The 15,164-nt window shown below is 38.6% G+C and overlaps 1 protein-coding gene across 11 annotated transcripts in view; it reads right to left on the bottom strand.

Moving 5' to 3' along the window:
• Positions 1 to 15,164, bottom strand: part of ERC1 (ELKS/RAB6-interacting/CAST family member 1) — a 309,566-nt gene that overhangs the window by 55,655 nt on the left and 238,747 nt on the right. For all 11 annotated transcript variants that reach the window (XM_087766222.1, XM_087766224.1, XM_087766223.1 and 8 more), the window contains one exon: positions 1,468 to 1,612. In XM_087766222.1, the coding sequence (XP_087622348.1) occupies positions 1,468 to 1,612 (145 nt within the window). The remainder of the gene's footprint in view (positions 1 to 1,467; positions 1,613 to 15,164) is intronic.

Raw genomic sequence — 15,164 nt, 5'->3', positions numbered from 1 at the left:
ACTGAAAACTAATGATATGAACTACAACAACGTAATCACCTAACTGAAACCTAAGTCATTACAGATAATCATAACCTTAATACATAAATACATAGATGGTTCCATCTACCCACAAAGGCTAATCAGAAGGAAACTGGGAAGGGCAAGGGGCATGAAAGTGCTAGAATTTAAACTTAGGACAACAAGAACTGGCAATAAAGTTCCAATTTCTCTTGGAATAAGTGGTAACGTATATTAAGGCTGCTACATTTACAGACAATTACATGAAGAAAATAAGTACTTTACATCACTGTGACCACTTCTGAATCCTGTTCTAGTAGGAGGTCAATTGTAATTGCAGAAAGTAATTACAACTGTTGCTCAAAAGTAAATAATACAAGACTGTAAACTATACTTCTTCCTCATTTTGAAGCTGGTATGACAATCAAAATTACTGTTCTTAAATTAAACCTTAGATAATTGTTATCTTAAAAACACAAGGCCAGTAACCTATTTGTGTTTCCTAAGGAAGAAGCAGAGAAATCCCCCATCAGAAAGCAGATCTGGTTTTATCTTACTGTCTTTGACAGCAACAGAAATCATCTGGTTGACAGATGAAATGTTGCACATAAAACTTTATGAAAATGAAATTGGTGGCAATGAAGAAGTTGATACTGGATTGGCAGGAGCATATGTGCTATTACAGGGAATGTGGCAAGGGAATAACTCAGAAAAACCCACCAGAAGTGCTGAAGTGAACAATCTACACAGATTTTTAAGATCCTAAATCTCTTACTGCCAGGGATGACTTTGCTTCCTCTGTGTTTTATTGGCAATGTATTTTTCATACTGCATTCAATACTGAAACACAATATTAAATACTTGAATAGAAACACTTTTTCTGATTGTTATGCCAACACAAAAAGATCTTAGAAATGGGAGAGGTCAGAAATAGAAGGAAGAAAGGACCATTCTCCTCACAAGCACGAGACCTCCCAGATTCTACTCTAGTAGCTGGCATTCCCATGTGGTGCTCCTGTTGCAGATTAGAAATCACAGTAGAGACTGTGTGGTGTAACACATTCATATTTGAGCTTTACTGCAAGGAGAATTTTCTTCCACATATGCTTCTTCCCCAACAAGGCAAATACAGACCAGCAAAAGAAGTATAACTGCATTTCCCTGAATCTGTGATTATTTGTGCCTGCAGAAGATAATAACCAATGTACTTTTCATTCACAGTTTCCTATACATTCTTTCACACGTTTACTACTCAGGCGACGACACAGAGAAACTTCCCTCAACATTGAGACTTCTTTCCCCACCATGTTTTACAGGCTTCATGGCTGGTAGCTAGTTTGAAATTGTTATTTATGCACTTCCTATCCCAACATACGACAGGATTATATATCATTAGTTCCATAATTCAAGATAATAATCTCACACGAGATTATTAACCGGTTTCTTTTCTAGACTTCCTCTACCCACCTGCTGCTTGAGCTGTTGCACAAGACGGTCTTTCTCTCGTTTCAGTGCAGCCACTTCATCTTGGGTCTTCTTCTTAGAGGATGAAAGTTCTAGCAGAGCAATATTCGCATCTTTTTCACTAATGGCAGCAAGAAGGGCTTCTTGTCTGAAAAAAACATATAAATACATTATTATCCTGCAAAACTTAGAGGGAGCCTCTACAGAGTTGAACATACCATAAATGCTGTAGCAGCGTGCAACTCCGAAGAGCAGTAATAAATATGTTTGTCATGGTTATATGTCCATTGGTAGAGCAGGAAGTCAAGACCCACCCGCCTCCCCCTAAATGACTGTGCTAAGACCAAATTATTGCTTATAGGATAAGAAAAACATATAATAGTATGTTATTATTCTGCACTCAGCTTCTCAGTTTTTAATAACTGCTATTTACTATTACTTTGGCTGAACATTTTCATTCTTTATAATGTTCTCAACATTTCCAGAACAGATTTTGAGAATACATGCACAAATACTGGACCAATCATAAGACTTCTGTGTTAAATTACATTAGGTTATACTGCCTATTCATGCAGCTGTTTTAGAAGGAAGGTGGCATGTGACAAGTTTATTGAAATCACTTGAACAATACAGTGTATTCCCAGAAGGAAATGATGACACAGATACTTTTGTGCTACGTGACAGATGTTGAAATAGATGCCTTCAAGGATGCTTCAGCTATTCTTTGACTTTTCTTGTGAGTAACCAATATAATGAGCTCGTTGGATGCATGTCCTGAATAATTAAGACAAAGGTCTGCCCTCATCATAAACCTTTTGTAGCCTCGCAGAAATGGTGTAAGCAAGAACGTTCTGTAGGAAGATCTTGAGGCTCAAGCACAATTATAATTAGATATAGAAACACAACCTTGCTATGCTAATTCCCAATAGCAAAAAACTCTTACAAATAGAGTTCAGAAACATTTTATAGATACTGGCAAGAGAGGAGACAAAGACAATAGCCCTGATCATAAAACAGCAGTTCTCAAATGAACTCAAAGGATTGCTCTATGTTAGGGAAAACAACTATTTCTGTCTTTTGACCTTAATTCTCACCTTTCGCTGGTGCGGCAAAATCAGGATGTGCAACAGGTCCTAAAAGAAAACTTTGGCCTTATTGCCCAATACGGGTGGCTTGTCCCACCTCTCATCACCTTGCAAGGAAGGAATAAAATGAGGTCCTAACGATTTGTGGCAGTGTGAAAGACGGCATCGTGCAGGAGTGATGATGAAAAGCAACCTCTGAATACTACAGATTTCCTATCTACCTTCCATCTACAAATTTAGTTGCAAATGCAGTTAAAATAGTAAAAATTCCAAATTCCCAAATAATCCAAATTTCTACCTGCTCTAGTTTATAAACAAAAGAATATTAATATTGCAAATTTCAGAGAATGATTTTTTAAAAATAATCTAATGTGTTAAAACTATTCTGCTAATCATGTCAATAGCAATTATTATGCTAATAACATTGCTGTAATACTTGGTCTTTTATTAAAGAAGTAAGAAAAGTTACAGAAGCTTAACGTAAACTATTAAGATTGCTTTTAATTATACCAATATATCTTTCTGTTTGTTGTCAAGATCTTTTTTAATAAAGACCCATCACAATCTGGTGACTTGGGATCACACTGGCAAACTCTTGAGGGTAGCAGTGACATGAAATCTACTTTTCCTGATTCACTTGTTACTACTCCTTGAGCAGACTTTATTTGCAGTAAAATAGCTTTCTCTTCTTCTTCCTGTATCTTCTTTCTAAACAACTTAACTTAATCTTAGTTAGGAATTTGTAATTGTGGCTAAAACAAAAACACTTGCTCCAAAAAGTACTCATTGAGCTCCACGTGAAAGAATACAGGACTGAGAAAATTTGAGAAGAACAGGACAAATGGACAATGCTGGTATTTAATATTGATGTTTTGAACACACGCATCTAATATACTGGACTTTTAAACTGAAGCCTTGAAAAGGGAAAGGACTAGCACTACTGGAGTACAGAAATTTTTACCTGTTAAAAAGCTGAAAACTTTACAAGTTTTATGACCTTGGTGAGGATGAAAAGATGTATTTAATATTGTAATGTTTCTGAGGATGGAGAGTGAAATAGCTTCATCAGGTACTTCAGTGCTTACGTCAAGGGCGCAGGGAGATGCATACCTAAACATGTAGGATGTAGTCAGATAGCTTGCATTGGCTGCAGCTCAGCTGGACAAAGAACTTACTCTCCTGGATACTTACTTAGTAATGCCTTCTCCAATCTGTAAGAATAACTGCATTTATATTTGCTTCTTGACCTTGTTCTAAAAAGTTTGAACAATACTGTTTTGCCTCTTAAAAAAAACCCTCAACACATTATTTTAATAGAATGGGACCAGGAAGCGACTACGCGTGGAGTCCTGCTGACAGATCTGAGAAGGTAGCCTCTGAGAAGCAGCTCAGGCCTTCAACCTTTTAACCCAGCTCGGCAGTAGCCAGCACAGCACTTTTGCCTGCAGGGTTATGCGAAAGCCATGCCGTCTCCACAGCCCTGGAGAAGAAACCGCCGGTTTCTGAGGTTGTTTCTCTCCGAGAGTTGTATGGGTGAGACATCACATTTAAAAAGCTCTTGTTATTTTTTTACAGGTGGAAAAAAAATATACTGGTCTCACTTGAAAGGCATGAAGTTTTGCTAAGACAACGGGTGAAAATTGACCCAATGATGAGAAGGTCCATGACTGCTTTCAGATAGCTGGGATGGCAGAACAACTTTTTCTTACACATTACAGGTTTAGGTGAGAAGAGGGTGACTGATGTATGACCTAGCTTCTTTCTGATCCTAGTCAATGACCGAGCTCTTAGAAATATTTATGCCAGTGAAAGCTTAAGATCTCTATCGCTAGCAGAAGAAACTAGAGCATAAAAAAACCACTGCTGAGATGAGATCTCTGTTCATCCCCTCAGTCACTCCAACAATTGCTAGAGTTTTGCTGAAGTTACCCATAGACAGAAGTTTGCTATTATCAGGATATCAACTGAAGCCATATATCCCATATCAAAAATGTGAAAGAACCATCTATTCCATGAGGAAAAGGTGTGTTTCAACAGACACAATTGTTCACCACCTGACAGCAGAATGCACTTAACACAATGGACTTTCTGTGGGGCGAATTTATCTCTGGATTTATACAGGTGTTTCTTGTACACACTAAGAGAGTAAGCTTGCTTTAACTGGACTACCAGCATATCAAAAATCTGACAGATCCAGTTTAGAGAGTACTTGGATCCTGCCTTGATCATATCTAGAAAAACTAGCACCTTAAATTATTCCTTGTCTTTCAAGACATGATACCACAAAGTTAGGCAGTTTTTTTAGACACTTTAGGATAATCGAAAGATACTCTAAATACATTTATTCTGTGAAGAAATACAAATATTCTGATGACTTAATGGAGATAAAGAGTAGAAGAAAGGAAAAGATGAACATCAGATTCCCAGTTGTAGTATCAAAATTGTAGGTGCGGGAACGACTGATAATGGGTGCATTATTATTGACACTTTGTTTCTGTTGCTTTTGCTTTATGGAAAAGTATCCAATTTTGGATGTCTGCCTGAAACATGAAAAATATCGATAGAGTGAAGTGACAGAACATGATCCATGACCTCTGCTTCTTTCTAGCTATTGGTATGCTGGGAAAGACGGGCTGGCTTGGAGCTCTGGTCATTTTCACTTCCTTTAGAGTAATCTGTTCTGATTCTAAAGAAACACTTATTCTTTTAATAGTAAACCTGCAATCCTCACTGATGATTCAGGACCAGAGCCAAGAATATCGCTGTAACAGTATCTATATAGGCATTACTCTGGTATGGAAATTGGAGGTGCCTCAAATAGCACGTAAAGCATACCTTCTGCAATCAAATCCTTTGTTGCTCATCTCTACTTCTTAAGTGAAAACTCCAGGACAAGGACAATGAGATATAGATAGCAGTCCATTACTTATTTTTTGCTGAATAATCTTTGCCACCATGCCTTACAAAAAAACATGCTACTGGCCAAACCTTCAGTGCTGTATCATGTGTGAGACAGGGGTGCTGGTCAGGAAGTGGGGTGACAGGCACTGTGGCTTTCTGACTGTTTTCTGGAACTGAAAAAGGATGAAGTTAGAACCCGAGCAAGAAAGATATCCGGTGATGTGATACGTGCATCACAGCTGCATTTTTTAATTCTGCAAGCTAAACGTATACTGTTTCATATGGGAGAAGTGCAGGTGTCACTGTCAGCTCTTCTGAAAGAAGACATGTCTGTAATGGCACGCTACTGTTCTCAACAGAGTTTAGAATTGCTGAAATGATTCTAATAGACCACAAAAAGCAAATATCACCAAGCAAAAGTCAAAGGTTGTGATTAAAGAGCTCTACAAAACTGATTTGTTTCCCTTCTTGAGAGCTGTTATCCCCAGGGAAACCAGAAGAACATGCTGTAAGACAGGTGAGGTGGCAAGAAGAAAATGGGCTGCTGTGTGAATGGTGCTAGTGGCACATGCACAAACCTCTCTGTCAGGAGTGCTGCAGTCAGTCGCAGAGGCTCAGCTTCAGTTTAGGTAACAGTCAGTGCTACAGGCTTAGCTTCTTCAGCAAGCTGCATGTCTTCAGTTCACAATGTCGGAGGTCCTGACATGTTCTAATAGGCAAGCAAAGCACGTCCTTGCTGCACAACCCAAGATGGTTCATCTTTTAACATGCTAGCTAACGCCAGAGTCACTACATAAACACAGCTCACTTAAGTTAGCTCAGGTATTTCAGACAGTGGTAGTAGTGTAGCTGAGGCAACAGCAACTCAGTGGGGGGAAACTGCCTATTTATCTCTCCATTTGGGCAGGTTCCGTAGCCTGAACTGAGCTGTATAGCAGCTCACAAGAGGTAAGCAGACTTTAAAACAGACTGAATATTACCAATATTACTGAAATGGCAATAGTGTAGAAAATCTAGTGAAAAAAGATTTAGGATTAACTCTGAATTGGACAAAAAGAGGAGGATTTTTTTTTTTTTCTTCTGTTTATGCTGAAGCCTTTCACTGAATGTGGATCATGATCATCACAGACTGGAGTGGTACCAAGACCAGCAGGTTCAATTCTTAAGGGATAATGGTGGATATAATCTGAAGATCAATATCAACATTATTTGCTCTGTTTGCAGTCTTAAAAAAAACAACACAAAGAAAGATGGGTTTGCCTTTTTTTAAATAGATGGCTACAGAACAGTTATATGTCAGTAGAGCTGCCTCTGGAGTACTTCTGATTCATTCATGGTCTCCATTCTGTTTGCAGTTCAGCTGGGACGCAGAGTTCTTATAAGCTGATGCCAAGGACATAGTGATAATGAATGACTCCAACTCTGAGATACAAATGGATCCAGAGGACTGAAATGTCTTATGGAAGGCAGCGATGACTGCAGAGCCAAAAAGCTACTGAGAATTGCCATGACTGAATTCTTCTGATGCCAAATATCATGAACCTTTGAAGCATTCCTGATGAGGTTGTCTTGTTGCATTTACTGGCCATTCTAATACTTTTGTCAACACACAACAAAGAATAGTATGCAAAGGCACATCTCCTTCAGACCTTGAATAGAAATGTCTGATTTTGGGAAGATAACTGGGCAAGATGGCAACAGTTCAAATTGCAGCTTCATTTTCAGTACAGGCCTTGAATCAAGGCAAAGCTTGAAGAATATCCCTCAACCACAGAAACAGTCCGTTTCTGAATGAAAGCTTAAAAATCACAACAACGTACTGTTATACTAGTACATATTACTAATACTACAAACTCTAGGAATAGAAGGCATCCAGCAAAGCAGTATTTTCTAAAACTTTCTATAGCAGAGAAGAAAGGGCTTCAAGAATTGTACAGCATTTAACTTCAGCTGTTGAACAATATTTTTCTTAGAGAAACTTCAGCTGCAGTGACTTTAGCAAAAATGGCAGGTGTTAGCATCTCATACACATGCTTACAGAGACCCTAGAAAAAGACATACACAGCACAGATGAGATTTCTTGTACGGGCTTGGGTGAGGATAAATAAGTGACTTGGTAGTTTGAGTGATCAAGTATTTGAATGAACCTAGACAATAAGGAACTACAGCTCATACAGATTCAGTTACAAAGTCCCATTAGCACCAAAACACCCTCGTGTGCAGTGTAGTCAAAACCGTAACACATCTCCCTGGAGTACTTCGGACACCAGTCTTGTCTCATTCCTCTTTTTCCTCTTTGGTGAACCACAGCATATTTTTGCAAATGGGGACGTGAGACTTTCTAACTGCTCAGTAACCTCCAGCACTGCAGGACTAATATGTTGTATTCCTGGATAATAAGCTGTAGCAGGATAAGTCCAATATGTAGTAATAAAAAAGCTTCATCCACAACACTAAAAATGTTTTAACTACCAAGGTAGCCAAGTTTGTCCTCTGGCTTACAAATCCTAATAGAATCAAGATGTCTTTAAATGGTTCTCTACAGCACTTGGTTTCAGGAGACTATGTAATTCCTTCACAGCTCCTTCTTAGTAAAGGAGAGGAATCCTTTGGGTAAAACATAACAGAAAGTGAATTTTAAAAAGCAGTTTTGTGCTTTGCAGCACAATTCTCAGGGTCATAACGCTGGAATATCTATCAGCCGTATAATTAGAAAGAATAACAGGCTGCAAAGAGTGCTGAATTAATGATGCTTCAAAACATAAAAACTATACATATTCGTTAAAAGAATATGTTTATGTAGGTCAGAGAGAACACGAATTCCATATAGAAATGTTATAAATACATTGTTCTATATAATTTTATTTCAAATTACGAGATTTATTCCTATGTGGAGTATTTCTGAAAGCGTGGATGAGATCATATAAAAGCAATATTGAGATCAGCAGCAGCTTTGATTTTCGAGGAACTGGGATAATTCCATTAGGCCTAGTTTCATTATAGGTATCAAATCTGTTTTCCTTCCGACTGGCATTGAATTACAACATTTAAGGGTCTGACACAAATTTGTAGAGCTCAGGTAGCTACAAACTCATAGCAATCCAGTCAGTTCCTTCAACAGAGACTGTTGCTCTTCCGTGAGGGATGACTGAGGTGCCTGGCATATTAAGATAAACTAATTATGGCTGTTATGCCTTTAGTACACAAGGCTTCAAACTGGAAAGGTTCTGCTGTTTCATAAACTGTTTACTCACTCCAGCCATAAGGGCATCAGTCGCCCCACAAGGAAAGAGCTGCTACTTGCTTCAGTTTTCTGATTTTTGTCCACTGCATTTACTCAAAGCCTACAGAAAATGCTGATCAAGCTTTTCTATCACAGGCATCTGTAAAACTTACCATGGCGAATCATCATTACAATAAGAACTGTATTATTTGCATATGAATTAAAAAAAAACCCTCCCATGAAGTGACAACAACATAAAGAACTAGCAGGCAAAGAGATTCGGATAAAGTATCGCAGTATTATGAGAGCTAGGCAGACATTCAGGCGACAGCTTAGAACATAAAGGTGTTAGGACAGTACATAGTAATTTCATGAGTTTGGTAGAATGACACTGTTTGGGTGGGTCACACTTGATAAACTCTTAAAAAGTAATTAGTAACACACCAAACAGCTGATCCAACGGGACAGTTCTCCTGACGCTAACATCACCCTTTTCACCATAAACTGCGTCAACATACCTACCGCGGCAGTTCCAAACTCAACGCTTTTGTCCACTTTTTTTGCTGGTTATAGAACATCTTCAGAAATCAAGAAACTCCGACTGCTCTGAACTACGTGGAAAGTAAATTTCAGTTTCTAACATCCTGAGACCCCAGCAATTAACAGCCACTGTCCCGTCAGTGTGGTTACTGAACCTGCAGTACCTGGCAGGGAGGAGGCAGTCCTCGCAGAGCTGGCAGTCATACCAGGGAACACCATTTCAAGATACTAATAGACCAGTACCTTACTTAATACACAAGTTGCCAAATTCTGCACCAGCTACAATTTCTTCAGTATTTAAGATGCAGCTATATGAAAAGCACAAAGTATCCCAAAGTGAGCAAAACATTTATCCAAAAGAAACAGTAGCAACCTCTTGCCGCAAGAAGGTGGGGAAAAAATGTAACTTGGCAATAGGTACTACCTGTTCTTTTAATTACAGCTGGGAATAATTAAACCTCAGGCTGCAAATTAATTTCCCAAACACAGCCTTACACCTTCAGTCAAAAGGGATAATACACTCCTTCCATTCCTGTAGTTGGTTCCTGAATGAGCAAGTTACCTTTGCCTTGTCTGGATGACACGTCAGCAGTCTTTCTCACCCCTGATCTACACTCTCACAGCTATCAAAAAAGGAATTGCAAATTTAAGCAAACCAAGTGAGAAGAAAATAAAAAGTTGTTTGTCATCAGCAAATTGAAGCCTCTTGAATTTACACCTTTTTACTGTTCTTTTAAATGTCATTACATACAAGTGACCACAACTGGAAAACAAGAGATAAAAATATAAGTTCTTTGTGAATAGAGTTGTGTGGTCACAAAAGAGATGCCACTTTAATTTTCCATTGTATGAATGGTGTGATAATAATCAATGTTAATTTTAGACACAGGAAGCATTACCACTTGTGCTGTCCTTGTTTTTAAAAAAAAAAAAAAAAGATACTGATAACATATTTACACTTTCCTATACACATTTTCTCTAACATCCTGACTGTCGAGAACCACAGAAGCATCATTCCTTACTAGGATTGATAAGCAATGCTTTTCAAAGTCCTTTCCCTCAACATATTTGATATAGTCACAAGTAATCCCATAAATATTTTATATTACCTTTCCCAGCAATGTCTTAGCCCTTTTACTTAAGCTTTCCATCTTAATTTTACCACTTTGGCACCTGAGGCAAAGATTTGCAATTCCTAGTCCTGCTTGTGTCTGAGCTCTGAGCACTCAGCATTGCAGTACAGCTCTAGACTGTGTCTGCCAGCACGTCCAGAAAAAAATCTAAAGCTTTCGCAGGGGACTTTCCAACCCACTACTCATTTCCTTAACTATTTTTATTGATTAATTCTTCCAGTGAAAAAGAGGCTGCTGCATATCACCGTTGCTAAACTGATAGCATATGAGCCTTACATACTTGCTTGTGAAGAGTGGGAGTTCTCGAAGATGGCACATTTTAGAAGGAACCTTCAATCCTGGCATCTGATGTTATGGGAGATTTGTCCCTATAAAGGGTAGGCTTTTTTTTTTTTTTTTAAAGACAACTCTCCTTGTTTTTCCAGCCTTTGGTGCAGAAGCTGGATGAGAGACAGAAGTACTCACAAGGCTCTCGAGTTCCTCAGAGCTGGCTTTTCTGAGAAGGAAGTCCTGAAACTTGTGCAGTTTAACAGCAGTGCAAATAGAGCACAAACTTAAGGTATAATTTTCATCCAGGCAGTACAGGCCACCAGAATACATCCACCAGATTTTGAAAAATGACCGTTTAAGAAAAGCAGCTCTTCTTTCTTTTCCTGTGACAACGGTCAAGTACAGGTTGAGCTTTAGCTTAGCATGTGGTTTCACAATTGGCTTAAGCTGACATAAGAGAGGGCTCTTGCTGAAAGAGATGGTTCTGCCCTCCCATTTTCAGGTTCCTGCCCCCTCCCTGGTGTCAACCCCATTGATTGTGTATCCCTGCAGCCTGGCGATCCAGTTCCACTTCTTTTGCCTATCTTTTTATATCTGTGGCTATAGAATGTTGTACTATTTGTTTTGATTTCCTTTGGAAGGTCTAATTCAGCATGAGTTTTCACAACTCTCATTTTATTCCTGTAATTTCTGCCTCCCAGAAACACTTCTCTTTCTTGACCAATTTTTAAGGCTGCTGCTAATTCCCTTTGGGATGCAGATACACAGCCAGTTAGGTTTGTAACTCTTCCTTAAATTTTTCCCTCTTTGTTTGGGATGCAAAGACCTCATCATTTTGGACTTTTGATTTAAATAAATTCCCTGCATCCTCTATACACAAATCTCTGAGTCCTTCTGTCCAATTTACTTGTTACCTAATATTCTTAATTTTTCAGTTTACTACTTTGAAATTGAAAACTTTACTTGTTTAGCATAGTTTTTTTATTTAAATATGTGTACTCAATTTGTGGTCACTACAGCTGAAGTTGGTTTTGGTGATGATTTCTTCTCTAGTATCATCAACACTTATTACAATCCTGAAGTCTTAAACCAACATTACATCTTGGTGATCTAGTAAATACTGAGTTAAGAAGTCCAGCAGTTTCTCTGATTTGTATCCAATAAATAGATGTCTCCCATAAAAACACATTTCTCCATTGTTATTTACATCCAGCACAACTCTACACCTAAAATCCATAGGAGGCTACCATCCACTCCCTTTGTATAACTCCTTTTATGGTCTTTATGTTATTTTGACTCAAAATAATGCTATTTCATTCATGCAATCATTTTTTTATTTTCTCAGAATCTCCAGTATCATTAATGTACACCACCTGTACTTTCATTTCTAGCTTTCTTGAACAACTTGTACTCCCATTCCGGCTGTGAATATTACTGTATTTCCCATTAATTGCCATTATCCCTGTGGCATCTGGTTTCATGTTACATACCAGATGTGTAGAGCTACTCCATTTTGTTGTTCTTTTACAAACATCTCAATTTTCCTCTGCATTTCAACAAATTTTCTTGCTAGAGTTACAGAGTGCTTTCATTATTCATTGTCTATCTGACTACCAACGTGGATGTGTCTCACCTAACTTCCTCCTCCCTCTTCTCTGAGGGTTCTTTTCTATGACAGTCTGAGCCTCTCTTCCAGAACCACCTTGTCTGATTTCAAAAAAGATGTATTTCCTATAAGGTCAGACATATATATGGGACTGCTTACATTAACTCTGCAAAGGATGTCTTGGTGTTTGGTGGTACTAACAACAGCAGCACTAATGCTGACATCTCTTCCATCCCAATCTTAATGCTTACTACCTGGATTTCAGTCTTTTCTGGTTGCTGCTGCTGCCCAGGAAACAGATTGAAAAAGAAGCACAAGAAAAGCCAAGCGTCTGGATAAGGCCAGCAGCATCAGGGGAAAAAGAGGATAGAAGCAGTTTCATTCAGCACTGAGGCATCACTTTGCCTCCTGCTCCTGGTAGCTTCAATGACTGCTGCTTAAGTAGTACCAAAAAAGTGTTTCTAAGCAAACAGAAGTTGTTGAAAGGCTTGAGGACAGGAATGGAGCAGGTGTCAGGGGCTATGGATAAAATTTGGATATATTTAGTTCCATAATTGCAGCAGAAGGGGCCTGAGAGGTTTCATTTCATTTCCTTTTTCAGATCTGGGCCTGAAATTAGGTGTAGCTACTTGCAGTCTCTTAGTGCAGAAGATCTGTTTGAATTGGCACTTCAGTATATTCTGATGAGCTCTGAAGATAAACAACTTTCCAGATGCTTAAAGCAACCGGCATTCTACAGTACGTAGGGAGCATCCTACTGTCTTCTGTTTTTATCTCTATGCAGTCCCTGTTCTTCATGGGAAGAATGAGAAGAAACTGGAGCTGCATGCTGTAAAAAGTTTAAGAGACTAAGCATGCGTACTCTGCTCCAGAACAAGCACTGTTAAGCCTGATCTAAACCATGGAAACAGACCCTTGACAACCCTTTATTATCAGATCCCGGCTAAACATAATGATACATTCTGTTATACAATGCCTTTTTTCATGTACAAATTTAAAGAGTTTTTATCAACAAATTAATGAAGCTCAACAATCTCAAAGTAAGCTGTTATTGTTTTGTAATGAGACACAAGTACATGAAACTTCAGCAACATGTTGAAAGTGAGAGAGCAAGTCATTCATACATGAGGGAATAGGAAAAAAACTCATTTTAGCACATTCTAGCTACAAACACCTTTTCAATTGAACAAATTTCAAGCTGCGTTTATCCTGTAGTTTAAACGAAACTCCCATGAAAATTGCCTTCTTGAGGAAACATTATCATATGTAAATTTACAGATATACTCTAGTATCTTAGAAAAAGTAAAAACCTCCAATTTCAAGGATATGAAATAGAAGATACAAACTTACACCAGCTTGTATCACACAGAGAGACTGGCTCTCATGAAAACCTGTCTGCACTATAGATAAATGGAAGTTCCCATACCTTCTCCTAAGTAACCTCTTGCTTGTTTTGATATAGTTGCCCTTTAATTGGTTGCACCATTGCTAAGAAGTATCATTTGGCATCTACTTAGGTACTCAGACTTGTGCCTAGGCTAATTTCTTGAAATGAGATTTCTTGCTAAATTTAAAGATGCTTAAATTTTATCTCCTTTATGGAAAAATTGTGCATATTTTCCAAAGCTGATTTCAGGATGAGATGGGTAAGGCAGAAGTTTGAGCATGTTGCAAGGAAGAGGACTGCTTTACAAGTTACAGCTTCTTCATTCTAACAGTATTATTTACAAATTATTAGAGGAAAAATGGCTCTTTCTGTCAGTTCCCTGTAATGTTTAAACTATTTAAAATGATAAGATTAAAACAGGCAAATTCATGGCAAGAATATACAGTGGAGATTTACACTTAGTTGTATGGAGATTCACAGGGGAGAGGAGCAGAAAATAACAGAGGCACGGTGAACATGAGTGAATTGGACAACTTTTAATCCTGAAACTATCCTGAAGAAACATGTATTTTGCACAACATTGGGAGAGAATCTGAGCATTTTCTGATGTGTATGGACCAATGAATTTACAGGAAAAATATAAGGATGCTTCATGCAGAATAAATCTTTTGAAAACTGAGATGGAAAGACCACCAACAAAGAAAAGTGTTAGATTTTTAAAACTAACAACTGCTAACTGCAAAACACATAAACAAACATAGTCAATTGAAACAGAAACTTAGTGAGCTCCACTGGCTTAGTGGAGCTCAGTCAGGATCTGTTCTTCAGGCCTGTCACTTGTGGTTTGACCAAGAGCATATCATTTAACTACCTCTGTAAATGCAAATACTACTATTTACTTAAGAGAAGAATCGTACGAGTTACATCTGGTAACATCTGTAAAACAGTGACATCCTGAGCTGGAAACAGTCAGCTCTCATTTTTTTATTTATTGTTAGCTTAAAGGAAAAAGGGGATTACCAAAATCTTGCACACTTCAAGCTGCCTTATTTTTCCTAAAGTGCCACGATTGCACCAAGATTTTCACTTCTTCACACAAGAAACTTGAGGGGCTACGAGGCCACAAAACTATGAAGGAAACACCTGAGAAGCCAGAGGATTCCCCTACCACCAAATCCCGAGCAGACACACAGCAGAGAGCTCTTGGGCAAGACAAGTGAAACTGCCAGCTCGGAGCAAACCTGCGTTTATGGATTTATGGCAGCCTCCCAGTTACAGGCCCATCTGGGTTGGAGCAGGGGGAGGCTGGGAAGACCATGCGCCGGTTACATTTTTGCCATTCCTGCTGCGGTATGGCGTGAATAAATCACAGGGCTGAGGTCAGAACAGCCAGCCCATAAAGTGATTCATGGGCCCAGCAGCACATTCCCCCAGGACTATGTACTTTATTACAGTAAACCTCAGAACAAGATACAATTTCCTGTCTCAAGGAGCAGCCTTTAAATCAGGACACCTGGACAGCCCTGCAACCACTTATAGAAACAATAGGTCTCAG

The sequence above is a fragment of the Nipponia nippon genome, unplaced genomic scaffold (assembly GCF_047370975.1).
Source record: "Nipponia nippon isolate SJK-2023a ecotype South Korea unplaced genomic scaffold, ASM4737097v1 scaffold_3, whole genome shotgun sequence".
Taxonomy (NCBI): Eukaryota; Metazoa; Chordata; class Aves; order Pelecaniformes; family Threskiornithidae; genus Nipponia; species Nipponia nippon.
The sequence above is the reverse complement of the archived record's forward strand: the minus strand, read 5'-3'. Positions and strand labels throughout refer to the sequence as shown.